Source organism: Crassostrea angulata, chromosome 9 (genome assembly GCF_025612915.1).
Source record: "Crassostrea angulata isolate pt1a10 chromosome 9, ASM2561291v2, whole genome shotgun sequence".
Lineage (NCBI taxonomy): Eukaryota > Metazoa > Mollusca > Bivalvia > Ostreida > Ostreidae > Magallana > Magallana angulata.
In genome coordinates, this window is record NC_069119.1 from 13325139 (window position 1) to 13347205 (window position 22067).

At 31.8% G+C, this 22067-nt stretch overlaps 1 protein-coding gene across 1 annotated transcript; it reads left to right on the forward strand.

The window, feature by feature from the left end:
• Positions 1 to 11212: 11212 nt before the first annotated feature.
• LOC128162973 (uncharacterized) lies at positions 11213 to 21946 on the forward strand. Its single transcript, XM_052826424.1, has 7 exons — positions 11213 to 11392; positions 12953 to 13213; positions 13853 to 13972; positions 14726 to 14812; positions 16198 to 16290; positions 17884 to 18062; positions 18820 to 21946. The coding sequence occupies exons 1-7, from the start codon at positions 11308 to 11310 to the stop codon at positions 18979 to 18981; spliced, it is 987 nt and encodes a 328-aa protein (XP_052682384.1). The 5' UTR covers positions 11213 to 11307; the 3' UTR covers positions 18982 to 21946.
• Positions 21947 to 22067: the final 121 nt, after the last annotated feature.

Below are 22067 nucleotides of genomic sequence, written 5' to 3' on the forward strand. Positions count from 1 at the left end.
AATGGAGCCTGTTCGTTGAAATCTTAACGCTGAGGTTAGTGTCAGAGGAATCTCCGCATAGTTGTGGACATTGTCAACAGATATCAAGTATCAAAGAAGATGTTTGCCGTCGTTATTTCGACATGGAAATTTGGACTTTAAATAATGTATTTTAAATATCTCGATTACAATTATAACATACTTATTTAATTAGCGAAGAGCTTGACTTGGAATAAAATCATAAAAATTAAATCGGAGTCATTTACAACTTTGAATGATAAATGAGAAATATCTGTCATTTATTTTATTAAAAAAATCATATATTTATGCATGCATGTATTTATTTTTTAGATTGACGCATAAACCTTAACATCATCAATTTTGTTCAGTCGATTACTTGAGTAACAGAAAGGCATATACATGCACCAGCTTTTTATTCAGAGCGCTGTGTATATACATTGTATATGTAAACCAAACCGGAATAGATAGTGTGACGGCAAAAAAAATTAATTTGGGGGTGATTTTGATACAAAAGAGTTCAACATCATTCCGCATCCAGGAATTACGATTTCTCTAACTTCATACAATTCGTACGTGCATTAAAGCTTAATTATGTAATTTATTTTCAAAACAACATGACTATGTGTGATAATTTAAACCACTTTATTAATATTAATAAAATATGATTTTGACTTCCTTTCCCCTTAATAACCTTGTAATTTTTATATTGCAGCTCTTGCATTTTATTTTAAACAAAAGAACGCTGGAACGTTTTCCCTATATTCAATAACTATCTACCAAATAGACATCCGTTACACAGAAATATGAAAATAAACTCTATATGCGATCTGTTTAAAAAAAAGTTACTGTTAAATTTTGTTTATTTTGTTCACAAAGCAAAACTTGACTCAACTCCATAACCTTTAAGATCTGTGAACAAAGAGATAACTAAAACATGATTTTCATTCAGGAAGAAATTAATTTATAACGGGCCATTTAAAAATATGTCACAGATCATCGTACTTTTTAAAATCTAATGAAACACCAATATTCAAAAAATAAATCCGTAAATTCTTGCTTGCCCAAAAATCATCCGTTTCTGTGAGGTATATGCTTATATTGTTTATCTGTCGGGACAGAGCTTTATAGAAAAAAACTCTGGGCTAAATCAGACGACAATTACAGAAAAAAAAAATTGTCCAATGGTTGACCGTTGTGGAACTACGTGACTATTAGACTATTAGATTTATATTTTTCAGTACTTAATAATTAGAAAAGATTGATATGGAGAAAAAATCAATTTCATGACATTTTATTTGAAATCCTATAGAAAATCTCCCGATACTAATTAAAGCGAGTGCAGTTCGCCGGCGCTCAACCGAAGCGAGCTCAACCGGCAAGGCGTGTGTGAATAGAAAAATCGGACTATTTGCACATTCATTCAACGGATTTTTTTGGCGTCAGTAAATCGGACCAGTAATGCATTGTTTTAATCGTCCCAGTAGTTCTCTGTAATTATGGTTTCCCATTTCACACTCGCACGAGAATAAGATAAAAGACTATGTACATGCATTGTAAATAACACAACGCCAATTTCCATTACTTTTAAGACTAACGGAGTTATCGTCCTTTCGAGTGACGTCACAATGAAATATAAATACCAAAATCTTCTCAAAATCTTGCAGAGCTAACGAATCGAGACATTTCTTCAGAGATAGGAAACAGCTGTAACTTTCTCTCATTTAAATGAATGCTCACATTTATTTTATTCACTGTATTTACGGTAATTTCCAGGAACGTTTTTTTAAATGGGGCGTGGCACCATCATTCAAAAAATCTTCACAAGCAAAAAGAAAAAGAAAATTCTCAAAATTGTAAAATTTCTAATCGGGGTGAGGAATGGGGAGTGCGTGGTATGCCTTTAGCTCTTTAGCTGCTCAAAAGTGTCTTTATTTTCACTACTATTTACGGTATAACATGCTACCGGGAGATCCATTTTCCTTATGTGGTCAACAAATTTTTTTATGCGTACATTTGATTTCTTTTTAAACGGGGGATGGGGGATTCTGTGATAAGTCAATTTTTATTTGTTTAAGAAAAATGTCTGCTGCAAGAAAAGAGGAAATATTATGTTAAAACATTATGTTAAAATCTTTATTATTCAACAACATTTTATCTGAGATAAATTCTATACTGGCGTGCGACCAGTATATAAACAATCTGATTAAAATCAGATTTTTGATCCGCTCCGACAAATTCTGATGTCGCTACACTTTGTTCAGCGACTATCAGAATTTCGGAGCGTTATTAAGATCTGATTTTAATCAGATTGGTATATAGATAAATAAAAATCTTATGAATTATGAATAATAAAAATTTTACTGGAAAATTGGTATTTTATTTTATTTTGCATTCTTCATTTACGTGTACTTTACGTCACTACTTTTATTTTTATTGATTTATCATAAATCATTTTTTATCACCTGCTGCGCTCGCCCCAACGGTCGCACCATAAGACATATTATAATGTTCAATGTAACATCAATTTATTAAAATGTTTAAGAACATTCTATGTTTCGTTTTTGGAGAGAAGACGTTATGTATTCTTTATAATTTTTTGTCAAAAAAGGGAAAAGATCCAAGATGAATTGGCAGTTTCATTCATCCTTCCTATAGCATCCAAAATGATTCATTATGTATATCTTAAAATTAAACCCGGTGAACCTTATAAAAGCCAACCTGTTCTTAGAAGGATCACTATGGCATGTCAAACGTTGCAATATTCGATCTTTTCCATTTTTATTGTATAATTTTCTATTTGTATTGTATAATTTTCTATTTGTATTGTATAATTTTCCATTTGTATTCTATAATTTTTCATTTGTATTGTATAAATTTCATTTGTATTCTATAATTTTCTATTTGTATTGTATAATTTTCCATTTGTATTGTATAAATTTCATTTGTTTTCTATGATTTTTCATTTGTATTGTATAATTTCCATTTGTATTGTATAATTTTCAATTTGTATTGTATAAATTTCCATTTGTATTGTATATTTTTCCATTTGTATTGTATAATTTTCAATTTGTATTCTATAATTTTTCATTTGTATTGTATCCGAGGGATTGTTTATTTGTTTTGTTACGAAGGTTATCATTGGTTAAACGTTTTATACTATATTGTTGGAAAACGAGCGAGATCTTCCGGATGCTGAACGCAAACTGGTCCCCTTAACATAACTTGTTTAAACACGTCATAGGCGTTGGAACCGGGGGGGGGGGGGGGGCTATGGGGGTATAGCCCCCCCCCCCCCCACTTTTATTGCAAAGTTAGACCTAACCATTAGGCACATAGCATCATAGAGGGTTCAGCCCCCCCCCCCCCCACTTTTTCTCGCAGCAAACATAATTGAACTGAAATTTTCGAATTAGGTTTTGTCAAGATTTCTGAGGATTAGTCTAGCCCCCCCCCCCCTTTCAATTTGCTTCCGACGCCACTGCTTGACGTGGTGGTTTATTTAGCGGCAGTGATGCTTGTGTGAGGATCGCCGTATTGGACAACTTTGGACTGTTCTGGTTTTTTCAGGTAAACAGGTCATTGTGATAAAAGATATACCAAGACATTATACACATGTAGCTGGTTAACCGAACGAGATTTTTCAAACCTGGTATAGACCAGTAGGGACGTACATACATGTACGTCTCTCGATAGACTTACTGTCAATGAAGGGACAGGGGCAGATCGAGACACCTTATACAGTCATTATATATGTATAATGCCTTGGTATATCTTTTATCACGATTGCCCTATCTGTTTACCTTAAAAACCAAGAATAGTCCCAAGTTGTCCAACACGGCAAGCTTCACACTGGCGTCACTGCTGCTAAATGAGATCACCACGTGTTTAAACATGTTAAGGGGACCAGTTTGCGTTCAGCATCCAACATTCCGCTGGTTTCCCCACAATACAGTATAGAACTTTTAACCAATGATAACCTTCGTAACAAAACAAATAAACAATCCCTCGGATACAATACAAATTGAAAATTATAGAATACAAATTGAAAATTATAGAATACAAATTGAAAATTGTACAATACAAATGGAAAGTTGTAGAATACAAATTGAAAATTGTTCAATACAAATAGAAATTATACAATACAAATAAAAAAATTATACAATACAAATGAAACATATACAATACAAATGGAAAATTATACAATACAGATAGAAAATTATACAATGCAAATGTTATTTATACAATACAAATTTAAAATTATAGAATACAAATGGAAAATTATACAATACAAATGGAAAATTATACAATACAAATGAATATTTAAATAATATAAATGGAAAAGATCGAATATTGCAACGTTTGACATGCCATAGATCACTGAAAGAACTTATGTTTCAAATTTAAAAAAGTCGATTAACTGGATATTAAAGGATGTTATTACACAGACAGTTTCTTTTTAATGCATCACCCTTAGCTCATTTTTGAGACAGAAAGACATTTTGGTCCATTTTGTCTGTGTTGAAGGTATTCATTAACAGTGGGCTATTTTATTACAATGTTCCCCCTTTTAGAGCCCTGTTATTTATATTCCCACAAACAAAATAGACCACACATCCCCTCTGTCTCGTGAAAAACATGAACCTTTCTACATGTAAGTAGAAGTATAAAAAAAAATATACTGATAAAGACAGAGTAACATCAGGAAATATGTCTGCACCTTAAGATTTCAAAACGGAAGTAAAGGTTTGTCAATGTTGGTTTCTCTTAAAAAAAACATCTACTTAGTCATAAAAAGAGAAAATTTATAAATTCTACAGTGTAAAGTCCACAAGTTGCTATTTCCTTGGACCAAGTGCTATATCAAGAGCTGGCCATTCACTGCAGGTAGCATTTATGAGCACCCTTATAAAAATAATTCTTATTCTTAAAACGTGAAACGTTTATAAAGTATACAATGTAAAGTAAATACTGGGTCAGACTTTTCGACTTACGTTTAAACATACCTAGTATGGTAATTAAAACACATAATTCAGGCATAAAGAATAAGTATCTACATAATTTGTACTAAAAAAGTTAGTCATTTATTTGTTTTACAATTCACATATGTAACACCAATTGCGAGGATAAATAATCATTGCGAAGGCTTCACGTAAGATCATGTTTATTGTCACTATCGGGTTTGATAACGTGACCTGCCCGTATGTTTATTCCGATATACATCCAAAATTGATACCTTATTTCTTAAAGAATGTCATCAAAACTCCTACAACGTTTTTATGTTTAACACTATGTATTTCATGACACATTTTTATTACAGGGTCAATCTGATGAATATATGAGAGTATACGAAAGCGGATCGTAATTATTGAATTTTCAAAGAAATATTGATCGTGCATGTACTAACAAATAACAGGATACCATATTTTTATCATATATAGTTCCGGTCACTATCTTTTGTTTAAAAAAGGGATAGGTTTGATACTTTCATTACAAAAAAATTACTTACATTCTACAGGCGTTATCTCTTGTTCCGGCGGTCCGTTATTTGATGCTCATTTAAATATTGTTACTGCGTTTCTGTGGGATAGTTCTTTTTTAATAGAATTAATATTATGCATATTTTTATGAATTAAAAGTAAATTTGCATGTAGAAATATGTTTTATGCCTTTTAAAAAATATCACATATTTTTGTTTTACACGTAAATGAAAAATAAGTCATACTTAGTAGATTGTCGTGTTTGTTGCGTTTTTATCGAGACTATAATCTATTCGGAAAATTCCGGAGTTCTTCATTCTTTTCAAAATAATGCATCGGGATCGGTATGCCTGACATACTAAAGACCTGAAATACTAAAGACCTTTACTGTCATTAAATTTTATATAAATGATATATTTGAATTTCTATGTGCCGTGTCAAACAAATGGACTTTGTGCGTGTATTTATTATATTTCCACGTAAATATAGTAGAAAATATCATGAAATGACATCCATATCAATTATTTACGCAAAAATATGACAGAAATGAAAATTTGAATTGACTGGAAAATTTGAACTAATCAATTTCTATTTTATCATGTGGTCCCTTGAAATCATATAAACTAATGCATTAAAGGAAATTTTTTTAAAATTACTACAAACCGGGAAAATCAAAACAATTATATCAAGGTAGATAATTTAAATCATTAGATTTATTCAATTTTGTGATCCAAGAGAAAATCCACAAGTTGGACGGTATCCGTTATACAAGGTTTATGAAAACCCCGTAAACTCCCTAACTGCTGAATTAATAAACAAAGTTAATATTTGCATACCGATAACAAACACAGGCACCTGACGTAAGCAATATTTCTTTTTACAATAAGATTCCAAGTACTCTAACAATAAAAAGGTTTGTCACGGTCGCCATCATGATTTTTTAGACCGACTTATCTGACACGATTTTCTTGCAGCGATTCATGCAAAATTAATAGGTAAAAATAAATCCGTTCGCCACTTACTACTTTTTTGTGTAAATTCGTGCATCACCTACACGAATTACGATACAACCGTTCCGTTCATTAATTAAGAATCATACTCCGAAAATCAGAGACATAAATAACAGAGATTGGCAACTCCGCCATTAGGACGTAAATGTTCCGGGACCAACCTTACTTTGAGAACTACAAGTGCAACAGCAACCTTGTAAAAGTCATTAAATTTGAACCTGATAGTGAACACGAACCTGTAAATATGTTTAAGCATGTTTTATTTATGAAACATATACAAAAGGTTTAAGTCTTTATTTAGCTTTTCACAAAATAATAGTAATGGTAATGCATTACTTTACTCATGTAATGATAATGTAATACATTACTTCAAGAAAATTAAGTAATGGTAATGGTAATTTAATGCCCTAATTCATGAAGAATTGGTAATGTAATGCATTACTTTACAATGTAATTCACTCCAAGCCTGATTCCAACTTAGCCGGACAACATGAACCTTAACATTTGACTTGGTTCTTCAATCGATAAGACTGTAAATATTATTTGATGTATTGATCACCCAAAATGTATAATCTATATAGATTTTGCTTACAATGCATTTTTCAAAATTTTAATTCAGTTTAATTAAAGAGCAAATGAACGAAAAGGCAAATTCAGACTTGTTTTTAATTTCTTTGTACAAAATTCCTTTTGAGAGCAGCAGTCATACCGCAGGTAGACTGGGAGCCAATGAAGAACCTATTTAAAGGGTACCTGCAGCCCAGCCGATGTGAAACATATGTTAAAGAGTTTATTTACCAAAATTTAATGCAGAAAACCGCATCGAAATCGGTGCAAAAATAACGGAGTTACGCCTCTTCAAAGTGGCTATTTTTACCTGCTTTGGGAAATTTAATCAAGAGAAAACAGAATTAGGCGATAACGAGGCTTCAGCGGAAGTGACGTCACGAGGTCAACGGGAGGGAAATTTCCTTACAAAGCTATACAAATTAAATTCGATTTTTCAGCCAAAATGATCGATATAGGTCTAATGTTTTGACGTATCTTGTTGTTTTAAGTATTGTAGATATAGAAATTTGTATCCGTTATTATTTTATTACAATCAGATTTCTTTTTAAAGGATTTTAAAATTTGTTATTCTCGTCGCCTTTTTACCATGTTTACCGATGAATACGATATCTTGAAACGCTTACATGGGCTGATTTTATGTTCATTATTCATTTTTTGATTACATAATATCTTTCACACACGAGTGATCCGAGAAAATGACACAGGTAAACAGGTAAACTAACGAAGCCACTGCTCCAGACACACGTGTATCTGGGGTATGTATACACAAGAAACACGAGTCTGGTGAACAAAGAGAGTTTCACACCTCTAGACTGGTAAATTGATTTGTGTATAATTAGCTACTCAATTGTTAAAAGATAAAACAGAAAAATAAATTGAACTGTGTAAAATCAAGCATTCGTCAGCTAAAACATGTGTATAGTCCGTCAATCAGTGATTAAAGAATCATGCATGATATACTATTAAATAGTAAAACTAATGTTCGAAGTAAATGCCTTTATTGTTACTTATCTAATCACTTAAATAATGACCAACGTTACAATTCAGCAATTAAAACCTTTTTTATGTGATCAAGTAATTATTTCGGAAGTAATTACGGTAGTCTTTATAATTTCTTATTTTATAACGTGCAACTTTCTTTCGAGCGCTATGGTCAGTAATTAAACGCTTTAAATACATGTAACTCCGTATAGCTTAAATTGTAATACTGACAATGAATCATCATGAAATCTGAATAAACTGGAACATTTTGACAAAGGATGTAAATAAATGTAAAATTAAATTCCATTATCGTATTTTTAAAAGACAGACTTAATCATGCAGCCATCTTGGACTTTCGCCTTGATCCGTTAATAATCCCGTGTATGTTTGTTATAGAATGCATACTATTTTGATTTTTATTGGTCCGATATCAATATTATTGAATAATCGGGCGACACCATGTGTAATTTTATGCCTTATACGAGGAATAGACCCCGAGTTACCTTTTACGAAATATCATTATGTATTATCAATATTATTAATCAGTTAATAATGTCACTGAGAAATCATTCGAAAGAATGGCAATATTAACAAAATATGTTTCTTATAACAATAATGCTTTGATTAATTGTCATTTTGCTTCATATGGTGTGCATTTATATGTAAAATGTGTTACACATTTGACGAAATTCATGAAGCAAACAATTATCCGAATTCGGCATTTTTGTTCGATAAAATACAGGTTAAACTCAAACAACAGTATAATTAGTCATCCAGGGTTGATAAGGAAATAAAACAACAGAAAAAAATGTTCATATAACGATAAAACAATGCAAGAAAACGAACAGTTTTCACACGATATTCCTGTTTCTCATACAGCGGCGTTGACCCCGTGACGTCACAGTTCATCTCGCGCCAAATCGGCTTGATTCAAAACTCGTTCAGGTGTGAAATCGGGTTTTCCCCAAATATCTCGAAAACTACTTATGCGATCGCTGTAAAATTTTCAGGATGATGTTTTTACACATAGATCTCCATTATATCAAAAATTGACCGGCACTGCAGGTACCCTTTAATATGTAAGACATCTGTGTACAATCCGTCCTAATTTCAACTTCGGCTTGCGCATGAAGTTCGGTAGTATTCAGGTGAAAGATTGTCAAAATAAAATTCACAACTTTTCAAAAATGGTACATTGCATTTGGGAACATTACATTCGATTCAACATTCAACCTCTTCTATTGATTAATGAGCTCAAACACCAACTGAATCGTCAACGGCGTTGTGCATTCAAGCAACTACGTAAGTCATTCCACATTTGAACCAGAGCAAGAATATTTTGATCAATAAAACTCTTTGTTTATTTTCTAAATAGAATTAAGTTTATACACAGAGGACTTAAACAGATTTAATGCGTGTTTTTATAATATATATTTACTGATATGCATGAAATCTTTCTGCACTATTTTCTTACACGTAGACTCAATTCATGTGTTCTACGCATGCCTTCCGGTTTCTGACTTTGGCTGACAGTAACCTATTGGAGGGGGTCCCGTGCCCCGTCTAAAAATGATGAGTTGAACTTTGTATTGTACAAATCAATGTGTTTTTCATTGCTTCATACTATGGCAATGATCAGACAATTACCGTAAAAAATGCTTACAGTAACGAACTCGATTCTTTATAATAATAATAGTAAAATGTTAAACTTCAAAACAAGTTGCTGAAAGTATATTAGAATTTACCATGAAAAGTAGTACAACCAACTTTTATTTTCTTATTTGTGGTGTGTTTTTATGAAAACAACCAATGATTCATACAACAATTATATTTTTTGCGGCCCATTTGACGCTTGCGTGAAGATGATTCTTTGTATTACATTGTAGCAGGTAATTACACTTTAGGTAGAAAGGTTTTCTTTCAAATTCGCATTTGTGTATTATACGTTGCTACTGATGGAAAAATGCAACCCATTAATTCTTAAGCTATTGAAACTTTATAAGTATCTTTAGGAGACATTCCTTCCGCCCAATATATAGTTATTAAAATTAGTTATTTTAAAAATGCGATCATTTCTATGGTTTTTCATGGTTCATAGTTTCAGTACTTTGTATGCAGTCTAATACGATTCCATAATGCCATTAAACCACGAGAGCGATAGATTTTCACCAAGTTTATTACTGCACCTCAAAGAAAGTCTACGAACATGAAGATATGATAGAACGAGCAGCAACCAAGAAAAGAAACTACAAGTGAGAATGCAATATTGCAATCCAATCTTTACCATCCTTATTTTTAAAAAAAACAAGAAGCAATAATGCTATTTAAGATTCTGTTGAACAAAAATTCGAATCAATCTAAAAGAATAGTTTATACAGATGAGTAAACATGTGGCTTTGTTGGTACTCGAGTGCCAAATGAAGCGCATTAACTCGAAATCCAAAGACCAAGTAATATGTACATTTAGAGGTAAATTCTGGAAGAAAAACGACATGGACTTTTTTTAATCCATTTAGAAAAAAAATAATTAAAATGACATTTAACCTGTTTGACAAGCATGCCACTGAGCGTAATTATCTTCTATGAAAAAACTTGTTAAGGACCTTAAAAATATATGTGGCATTTTAATGTATTTAATCTCCACTTGAGCAAGCCTTATTTGCAAAGCATCTAAAACCCGTAATCAGGGAATGTTGCATAGGCATAACGACCCGTAAAAACTGTTTATTTTCCACTAGCTAAACCCATGGTATCTCTTTGTTATGTAAATGGTTATTTGGAACAATTGCATTGGTTAATTCACAGACCTGTAACAGTTAATTTCATAAATGTAAATAAGAGGAAGTTTAACTGTCGCTAATGATGTAATGCGGTGAGTCTATCTTCACACTGAAACGTAATTTGTTGTGATAAACCATTTACGGAAATGTTCACTTGATGATTATATCAAAACAACATTTAATACAATTTTTTCAATTTGTTTATAATCATAATTTGTAACACTGTTTCAAAACGTACGTAATATTTTGCACTTAAAATGGGACATAAAAGAGCTATCATTTCCTTATTTTCGCCTTTCCATAATAGATTTTTAGATTAAATTTGTAAAACCTAGTGAACCAACCCACAGTAGAATTAAGTATTTTTTATGCGATTTGTGATTTGAAACATTGAAGATTCATTTTATTTTCTGTCTGCAAAGCTTTAGATTAAAAAAAACAAACATAATTTATGTTCGATACTGTGACGTTTAGACGTTTCGAAGAATTATGAATTTTAGAACATTTATAAAGAAAGCAACAACGGTAGTGAAGCAAATTGCTTTAGTCACCTGCATTTTTACCTTTAACCAAGGTAAGTCTTTATGTTAGATATTATGACGAAATAGTTTAAATGCACAGTATTATTTATAGTTGTATTCTGACATTTTTCACATAATAATTTAACATGTGAATTTATAAAAAAAGAAACGCAATCTTAATATTATATCTTATGTAAGCAAATAGTTTTGAAATAAAAATTCATACCAAATTTTCCTTTGTTTCATGAAAGGAAGGTTTAAATTATTTGATTAGTACTAAACTATGTTCATATTTATTATGCAAAACCTATACTCCACATCTTAATTGTGACATCCCAAGTGACCACATTGGTAGTAAACTTTTGCTTTTTTATATCATTTACAACTACATATGTATTATGAATGTTGACAATTAAAACTCCGATGTTCTTCAAAAGATATTACTGTAAATATAAAAACTACTTTCTCGAAAGAGGAAAATATAATGAATTACAACAATCTCAAGAATTGTTTAAATTGTGAAGTGCTATTAGTGGCTATAAAAATCTTAAAAGGAAATTATAATTGTTAACACCTCTTTGTAATTGCATTAATCTTATGGGCAGGTCGATATTGAGATTACATGCGTCAAAATCCGCAGACCGCTCGTCGATTTAAAAAAAAAAAGGCAGCATTTCCTAAGAAATTTGGCTTGCAACTAATGTGCATTTAACAGATCACATGCCTGTAAAAATACGGTTTGTCATAAGATTTGTTAGCTACTTGAGTCATAGATTGGCATTGTTTCTTAGGTGAAATATTGCCAACTAGCTTCTCGTTTTACAGACAATTTTGTTTTTCGATTCCTTTGAGGCAAGTCTGGTTACAGAATGAATTGTTTATGTGTTTTATGTACGAAAAGTTAGATATAATATAAGATTTGGCGCTGTTTTCTTTTTTTAACTTCTAAAATGTCTTCGTCGGTAATTAGGTATACGAAATTTTAAATTGTCACATAGTAGGCGATTAATCATTCAATTGAATAAAAGTATCATATCTATGCAGTGAAGTTCCAGTAATGAATACATATCAATCCATATGAAAACAAACGTAAATTTTAAATTGTTGCTATTTTTTGGATATCGAAAAATCATTTTTCTTAAAATCAATTATGAAGTCATAACTGTGCTAGCATCAAAAAGGCACTTTGGAATTATTTACTAGATCTTAACCTGAAGAAAAATATATTAAGGAATAGCATACCTTTTTTATTTTAAATTATACCCCTTTAAAGATGGACTGGCTTAAATTAAACTTTACGGTTTTTTTATGTGTAGGATGATGTGTGCATAGTTTGGTTGAAATTTATGCAAAAGTTTTCGATAAGTCAAAAAAATGAAAAGGTTTACAGACAGATGGTTAATTGCACAGACGTACATAAGAAAAAAGAGACATAAAAAGTTAACTTATACTTTCAGCTCAATTAGCTCAAAATGGATATTATATAAACATATTCCAATCAAAAATCAAGTGAAGATCCAAGACATACTTTGTATTATGTATCAAAACTTATCAAAAAACAACAAAATTCCAGATATCTTTGGTGCATTTATCAGATTAATATTATTTTGCAGGACTAGTAAGGTCTGAGTACATTGTAAATGTAGCATCTCGATCCACTTGGGTAAATCCTGGGGATAATAATCTGGCGTACTGCAATATCCCTGGCCAAGGGGCCCTCGACATTATCCAGAACTTGAAGGTCAAGTGGTTCCACAACGGTCAGGCCCTCACCAGCCTGTGTGAGTTCCTGTCATCTGATCTCACCAAGAGGTATTCCTGCAAAGTTCTGGGTATACAGCAGAACAACATCAGCTTAGAACTCACAGTATTAAGTAAGTGTGTGAAATAACCCTGCATTTTAAAAGATCAGATTGACAATTTGGAATCGAGAGAGTTGAATCAAATTCTTAGGGGTTAGTTATTATCTAAATAAAAAAATAAGAATAAAATTGCGTCGATTTGATTTCGCACAATTCTGTAGATATCGTATACTGTAGATTCCTTATTTTACGCGAGTACCTAATTCTGCGATTCAACCGTTTTTTATCAACTCATGAGAGCATGCATGAAATCGCGAATGCCGAATTTTTATTATACTAGTTTCATGTAGTTTACGTATGTCCGAAAAATGAAAGCGAAATTTTAAAATTCGCGAGTTGTGCTTCTCGTGATTTTACGCGAATTTTTATTCCTCGCTTTTAATTAGGAATCTACAGTATGTGGAACATTTCATCTGAATCTATATTCGCGCGTTTAATTCTACAGTATTTCATCTCAATCTAATTGGTTGGTTTGATTTGTTGGAACTAAAATGCGGCTGAACCTTTGATATTGTAATGACAAGGTTATAATCACACGTTTGCATGTATGCAATATTGCAATAACAGATTTCAACATATCATTGATTTTGTGTGAAGGGAGATTTTAATCAAGGATTATTTAATATTGACAACAATATGATTGTTTTGTAGATGTTCAGAAAGCGGATGCAGGCAACTTGACATGTGAGGTGTATGAGAAGATCAAGGTGGGTGACCAGTGGGTCAGGGATGAAGTGGTGGCCATAAAGTCGGTGCCTATACATGTCAGAGGTAAGAAATAATCTTCAAACGTTTACAAAACCTTCTAGAAAAGCGTATGGTAGGATTTAGGAAAAATCTACTTAAAAGTACTGTAAACCAGAGGCATGACTGCAAAACTTCGACCTTTTCATAAGCTTCTGTAGTATGTGATTTAAGAGAAATCTTATCTAGAAGTACTTAAAACAAACATTTATTACTCACTGTAAAACTTAGAAAAAAACAACATTATTTTCTAAGTGACTTGCAGTAAAAACAAATCATCAAAATTTGTTAAGGTATAATGAAGTGTACACTATATCTATAGACAGGGGTGTTTATAGATAGACAAATGTGTTTCGATTATTCAACAGTCATTTTTGCTCTTGTTTCAAAAAGTAATATTGTACAGTTATTACCCTTATACATTTAGAACCTATTAAGAATATTAATGCTTCCATAAATTACACTGTACATGTACTATAAACCGCATGAATTTTCATAAGTTATATTGTACTATCACTTTTATGGCACCTATATCAGGACTAGTTATAGAAGTAATAATAAATGTTCACATGTATTTTTACGATAAGAGAGCCTAATTTTGTATTTTTTACCAATAAAGAGCCAATTTGTGTTTGTGTGTGTTCTTTTTTAACATTAGAGGGCCTAATATTGTATTTTTACGATTAAAGAGCATAATTTTGTGCGTATGTTTTTTTCATTATTAGAGAATTTGATATTATTATCATAAAAGACCCAAATATTGCATTTTCACCATTACAGAGCCATGCAGAGTGATGCAGGGGAGGATTGTGGATATGGACGACAATATGGGCACACAGTTTGTTGCCGATGCGACAGAATTCAGAGGTCAGTAGCTAACTTAGGTATTGTGATGGGGTTAGGTGTAGAGAAATGATTACTAGCCAGTCCAACTGGTTGGGATCTTTGGGTTTTGTGGTAATGTGTAGGTCCCAAGAGCTGGCTAGTGTCTGTCTTCATCTTCCTTTAACAAATAAGCGGCTCGTACGGCGGGCTATCCACTGTGGAGAATGAAACAAAAGGAATTCAGGTGGTTAAACCTATGTTGATTGAAATTGGGTTAAGGTACTGTCGTTTCATCAATATTCTTTAAATGTCAATATTCGTTCATTTTGTTAAAAAGTTCATCCACAAGTTTAAATTTTTTGTCGAAATGCAATTTTCGAGACATGAAAGCCCAAAAGACTGGTACTTTTTCCCGGTTTTCGACTGCTCTGCAGATGAGAGTCATTGATACACCTGGAATGGAACACCAGTCTATCGCAAATTAACTCCCATGCAGTGTAAGCCGGTATCCAATTTCAACTGGAGGCCGAGACAATGTTGACATAGTACCTTGTCTTAGGGCACAACACACAACATCAAGTGACCACAGCGGGTCTTGAACCAGTAACCTTTGAGATACAGCCCAGGACAAGACTTTCTTGCCAAAAAATAAGATTATATGTACATATCCTTGAATCTGCGCTTTTTTTTTTTTTTTTTTTTTACTAAATTACAAATATTGATTCCCACGATTATTGATAAAACCACATTATCAAGAAAGGATAACTTGCCAGTCAAACTGGTTTTGATCCTTTTGTCTTGAAATACGCAAAGTTATACCAAATTACCCCCGGTTTAGTCCCAGCATGTTCCCCTCCCCATTTCTTTGTACACTATCAAAAGAGTTAAATATTTGCTTAAAAAGTCTTGTTTATAAATAATTAGTTCTAGATCATGTTTCTCTTTTGTGGGTTTTTTTTTATTACTGATAGTTTGTAGTAATTCTGTACATCCTTTACTGTGGAATCATTAGATTTCGTGGTGGCTCAATTTTCTTTTAATTCGTGGGTACCTCTCATCCGCGAATTAACATCCTCCACGAATTGATAAACTAGGGTACTAAAGTCGTATTTCCTCTGTAGGTTTAAGAGAATACACGAATGACCTTCACACGAACCTGTAAAATTTAAGCAATGCACGAAAATTATACCCCACGAAATGTAATACATGTAAGTCTACAGTATAACACGTAGTATATTACTTTTTATTACCAGCATAATACTGTTACTGTAACAATAATAGAAATAATTAAAAGATGTAATGAAAGTGTTCATTACGACAGTTGTTACTTATTTTGCATTAAATAAACATCCGTTTGTTGCTTGGGTACTTGTAATAAATGAGTATATGTTGAATTAAGATAGAAATTTGAATGTTGTCTTGTGCAGGCAACAGCCAGATTAATGTAATGTGTACTGCAGAAGTTGAAGGACTACCCTACTCAAAAATGCAACGAACCTTTCGAGTAGAAGTCATACAAAGTAAGGAGCTCTTTTAAATTATGTTATATTTATCAAACTGCAGGAATATGTCAACAATTGTTAAGCAATAGAAAAATTTTGTTAGTGAATACAGTGTTATTAAAAAATAACAATTAAATGTTTTCTTTTGTGATTTGAAGGTAGCGAATTTTTAGAAAAAATGTTCTGCAATATTTGCTTTCTTTATTGATTTTAATAATCAAATAAAGCATTTTATTGTTTATATTTACATTTTCCTTTAACAAATTATTGAATAGATCATAAAAAGTAGGTACATGTAAAAGTAAATGAATTCTTATCAATGTAAATTGGTACGTTAAATAAAAGAAATAGCCAATTGCAATGTATACGGATATTTGAGTCTGCCTCATTGTGATTTTTCTGTGCAGTCCAGCATTTTTTGGGGGGTTGCCTACCCCTGCGAATGTTATTGTCCTTTAAATTTAGACCACGTGGTTTTATTTGACCCTTTCAGTTTTGCAGTAATCTCGGTACTTGTAGTCGAATATAAAATCTATACGTTTATTGATTTTAAACATTATCTTCATTAATTGGTGGATAGAGTGAGTTCTAGAAATTAATGTGACAATAGAAAATATTATTTTCTGCTCTCGCAACAATTAACATGCTTAGTAGCGATCCCCCCCCCCCCCCAAGGATCAATTTTCAATCTGCGCCTGACCCATTAATAGCATCAAAAGTGAAACAGACTGTACTGTTTTATGCAAAAGTTTTCTTGTAATTGGCTCAATATACTCAGTTTTAATTCAAAACAGACACGCATTCATTTTTTAAAAAAAAGTGTAATGCAAACCAAAAGCATCAAACATGGCTATGATTGTTTTATTTTCAATTACAAGTAGAGTGGTTGAATACGAACAATAACTCTGTTCTGAATATCATCATTTAGTTTAAATAACCGCTAGATAATGAAAGAAGACCATACCCTGATATATTTTCATGTTTTAACATTAAGTAAGATATGATATAAAGGACGACCAGTATTTACGTATTTTGAGAATATTATCCAAACACTTATACTTCTGCTCGAAATTTCACAGGAATTGAACAAATCTCGGGGAAGTCTCGTCTCGTGAACTTCCATTCGAGCACCTCTGGATTTATTAAACACTTAACAACGATAGAGAAAACATTCTGAACACAATCGCAGCGATGTGCTGAAGGTTTTGAATGATCGTTAAACTGGTTAGAACTCGATCCCTAAGAAAACAAGGAAACGTATTTAGTTGATGTAAATATAAATTAATAATTGCAACTGCTGTAAGAAACATTGAGCAAGATTTGCATCTATTGTCGTTAACTAGTTCCAGAATAAAAAGGGGAGAGCTTTAAGATACATCGCTTTTGAACAGATTATATATCGTGTTTTTTAGATATTTAGTTTAATATTTGGAATAAGAAGAATCGACAGAGTTGTGTGAATACTGAAACTGAAATTTGGTTTTTACTGAAAATTGATAAATACAAACTTTACTACCAAAGGAATAGTCTTACACATGTGCATATGCGTTACTGAAACTATACTCAGTTCAAAGAAAACAAAACTATTGACTATTTCTGTCTTCTTCACAGGAGATCCTAAATTCAGGTGTACCAATACATCTGCTATTGTTAACAACACACAACACAATATTACATGTGAAGTGTACGATGTTGAGGGTATTTCTTGTAACAAGATCTTGTGGAAACGAGGAGACACTGGTGAAGATTATGAACCCGGCAGCTATAACAATATCATTGTAACTTGTAGGGTAAGAGAAACTATGGCAATTAAGATATCAAACAATCAGACAATTTTTTTTTCATTCACATTTTTAAGAAATATTATCTGAATGTTTGAAATATTAAATTTTACTTCTTTTAAAAAAAAAAATATTGAATATTTTGAACGTTGATAAAATCGCTGTTTTTACTTCTTTAAAATATGGTGAAAAAATCTGAAGGGTATAATTTCCATTGTGGTTTTACAGATCGATCTCCAATATGATGTTTCCCTTTGGTCCCTGACTCTTTCTTTTTTCTGTAAGCCCTACCGCCCCAGGGATACAAGTACACCTTCAAAAATTAAACAATTATGCCTTAATAATTAATTAATAATTAATTAATGCGGCAATAATGGGTACTCGAGCTTCCTGTAAATCGAAGGTCATGGACAAGGTTTAATTTTAGCCAGAAGTAAGTCGATATTGATGAGAATAAAATAAAAATAACTCCTCAAAATAAATAAATGAACAGTCGATTATGGATTACAATTACTTTTCAAAAAGTAAGAATTGATAATATTTTCAGGGATTTCTTCATATTATATGAATTCATATTTATCGATTAAAATGTGCTTTTCAATTATGAATCATTTGAAACGATGCTTTACACCTTGTTGATTGCTTTTATTAGCTAATATAAAAAAGTCAGCTTTGAGTCTGTATGCATACGGTGTGATTTTGAACATTTTGTTTATTTTCGAGTAATAAATCTTCCGGTCTACTTGCAACTTATTGTTTTGGGCAGGAGGTAACCGATAGCAAGATAGAAACAACACTGGAGATTCTGCAGGTGACGGCGGAATATTTTAGGACATCGTTAAGTGTCATCTACAACGACCCACTGTTCCAGACAAAAGAATACCTGCTTATAATTCCGGAAGCTAGTAAGATTAGTTGGTCTTTTTAGAAATAGAGAAATATATCTTGATGACTTGATTTTCGTTCATATTTCGTTCAAGATGTAAAACGTTCTGCAATTTTGGAAGTGTTAAATTGTTTACGATAGGGGAACGACTTTTCGAAAATTTCAAATTATGAAAAAGGCAATAACAAACTGTCAACCATCTCAAAAATCCATAAAGCGAAATACAAATTTAAAGCAGAGCAACACGGACCTCTAAAAATAAAGGTGGGATCATGTGCCTAGAGGGAGTACTAGTAAGCATCCCCTGCCGACCTGTCGCATCCGCCATGTCCTCATTGTCAAGATCATGAAAAACGAAAGAAACCGTAGTCAGTCCGCTGTATAAATAATGGTCTGACAAGTATGAAAAACGAAATTAAAAACATGATTAGTTTTGGTTAGATTAAGTGTTTTTATCGCCATACACATTGAATGATATAAAAGCTATTAAAAATATATAAAATCTTAAAATAAATTTCAAACAACCAAATTATCTACATGCAGCTGACGTAAATTTTAAGAATATTAATATGAATCATTGTATTATGTGTTATATGCCCAAGATGAACCCCTGCCATTCAAAAAATAGAATGTTAACTGAAAGGTCTTGAAAGGTCACTAAATGGCATATAACACTCTAGTGTCTTTTGAAATGACTGAATGGCAGATATTCATCATGTGATGAGAGAGAGCGAAAGAAAGAGAGAGAGAGAGACAGAGAGAGATACAGAGAGATGGACGACAAAAGAACATGGAACAATTTCCACGCCATTAATGAAGGCACACCAATTGCAAGTTCTGAATGCAAAAAGGGGTAAATAGCTATACATTGTAACACTCTTTTGAAGAAAAAAGCATTTTAAAATTTGTTCAGAGGATTTTTTATTACAATCATATTAAATCACAAAATCTTAAAAGTTTATGTCTGCAACTGAAGCTTTATTATAAGTTTGAAAGAGGCATAGACATAATATTTTTACACAAAACACAAAATTCCGAAATGTATCCTACAAAAAGGGTAACGTTAAGCGTCATCCAAGGACGCAACGCGTAAACCGTATTTTATTCTCTACACCACCTGTTGTTGAGTAGAAGAGGAGTTCCTTCTGAACAAGAACAGGATACTTCAGTATGTTGACAGCATAAAAGGTAAACTGTTAACTTATTTGAAAACGCAACAAAATAAACATTAATGTAAAATCCAACGCTTTTGAATACATTTATTTGCTATATTTGTCTTTTATCGTACATTTAGATCACTTACAGAATAATGTTTTGGCTTGGTCTGAAAATTAAGTCCAGCATTCCGACTTGAATGTGATGGACGGTGTGTGTGAAGACGGAAGCAATATCAATTTGGTTAATGATTTATAAAAATTGACAGTATAGCATTTCTATGTAAATTGTTAAGTGAGAAAAACACCAGAAATGTAAGTAATGTTTCAGTTTTGATGAAGTAAGGTTTGTATGTTACATGTATGCATGTTATTTGACTAAGGTTACGATAACCAGTTTTTGGACTTATTATAATAAATTAAACTTTCAGCTATTTCAACTTCGAAACGCAAGTATTATTAACATTCATCTCTCGTTGGTTATTTTGAGTTAGCGATGAATTTTGAGAAAAAAAGTTACTTTGTGAGGCAATTTGATTTTTTTTTCATATTTTAGCGTACCTAAATTATAGCATGGAGGTCGTATGTCGATGGTGTCATATATTTGTATGTCCGGGGAAGAAAGGAATCTGGTCGGAATCTTATAGGAAATTTTTGATAGAATTTTAGCTATTTTGACATAGTTTAGAGCAATCGATGTCTCCATCTATTGTCATTACATTTGAGATTATCATTTTAAATATGTCTGTAAATTCTAAATGGAATTGAACGTTGAAACACAGTACATAAGACATTTGATTAAAACTGAATTTTACAATCTCCAAAAAAACATTAAATCAATCACGACTCTCCTTTATTGGGCTTGGTCACAATTTGAGCTCAACATTTTTTTTTTCTTTTTTTGGTTCATTTTTTGATTCATAATGTATCTCTAATAGTCAATCATCAATTTACATGTATGACGGAAAGAAAAGAGTTCACAGTTCATTGTTACGTAAACAAAGTTAAATTTCAGGCCAGGTCTTTTTTAAATATATTTAGAACTGAATTGAAAATGACGCGTTAAAAATAGATTGAACGCAACAAACACTTGTAACCATTTATGTGTGTTTATTATAACAAACATGCAAACCGAAACAAAAATCTACTTGAAATGGAAGTTTTGATATCTAAATCAACTTGGCTTTACATCCATATCAAAGATGTTGGATTTAATTTTTTTTTTTAATAAAAAATCATTTTGCGTGACTTTTTTGAGAGAGGGTGTTCTCAGCTAAATGGCGATTTTTTAGTCTTTATATATACTATGATTGAAGATGAATATTTATTAATTATATTCTGAATTGTCCATTTCATTTCATTTAGAAGAATGATTCGTAAAGGAGTTTTACTATACTAAACCCTCTGTCTTTAAACTACATGTACTTCAACCTTTGCCTTCTCAGAATGTAAAATAAAAGGAATGTTCTTTCTAGTCAGTCAATATTTTGCGTTGAGTTTGATCTGATGATCCGCGCTAGGCGTAATTTGCTAATCTTAGGCTTTCAACTGAAAACAGGGTTCGATTTGCGGATGATTTTATTCTTTCGATACAAAAATTTTCTTTGATTTCTTACACAATGGTATTTAAAAGCACTATATAGGCCTACATGTATATAAAAGTTCTGATTTCATCTTATTTTATTGAAAATTGTGAAAGTTTAACAAGATAAAAGGACAATTATTTTCTGGAGATTTTGCAAAGCTAATTTACTTGTGAAGTTTCTCTTGCTATCACTTAATTAATTAATTAATCACTATTTTCACTTACATTTTTTCTTTACTAGTTTTGATATACTGGACCAGGTATATAATTATACATATATAAAGTGATTCATAATTGTTATACAGCCTTCAACCAAGATTTATATTTCATATGAATTATATATTTGAGATTTTGATATATTTTTGTTTTGTTTCCTTTTATGTGATTAT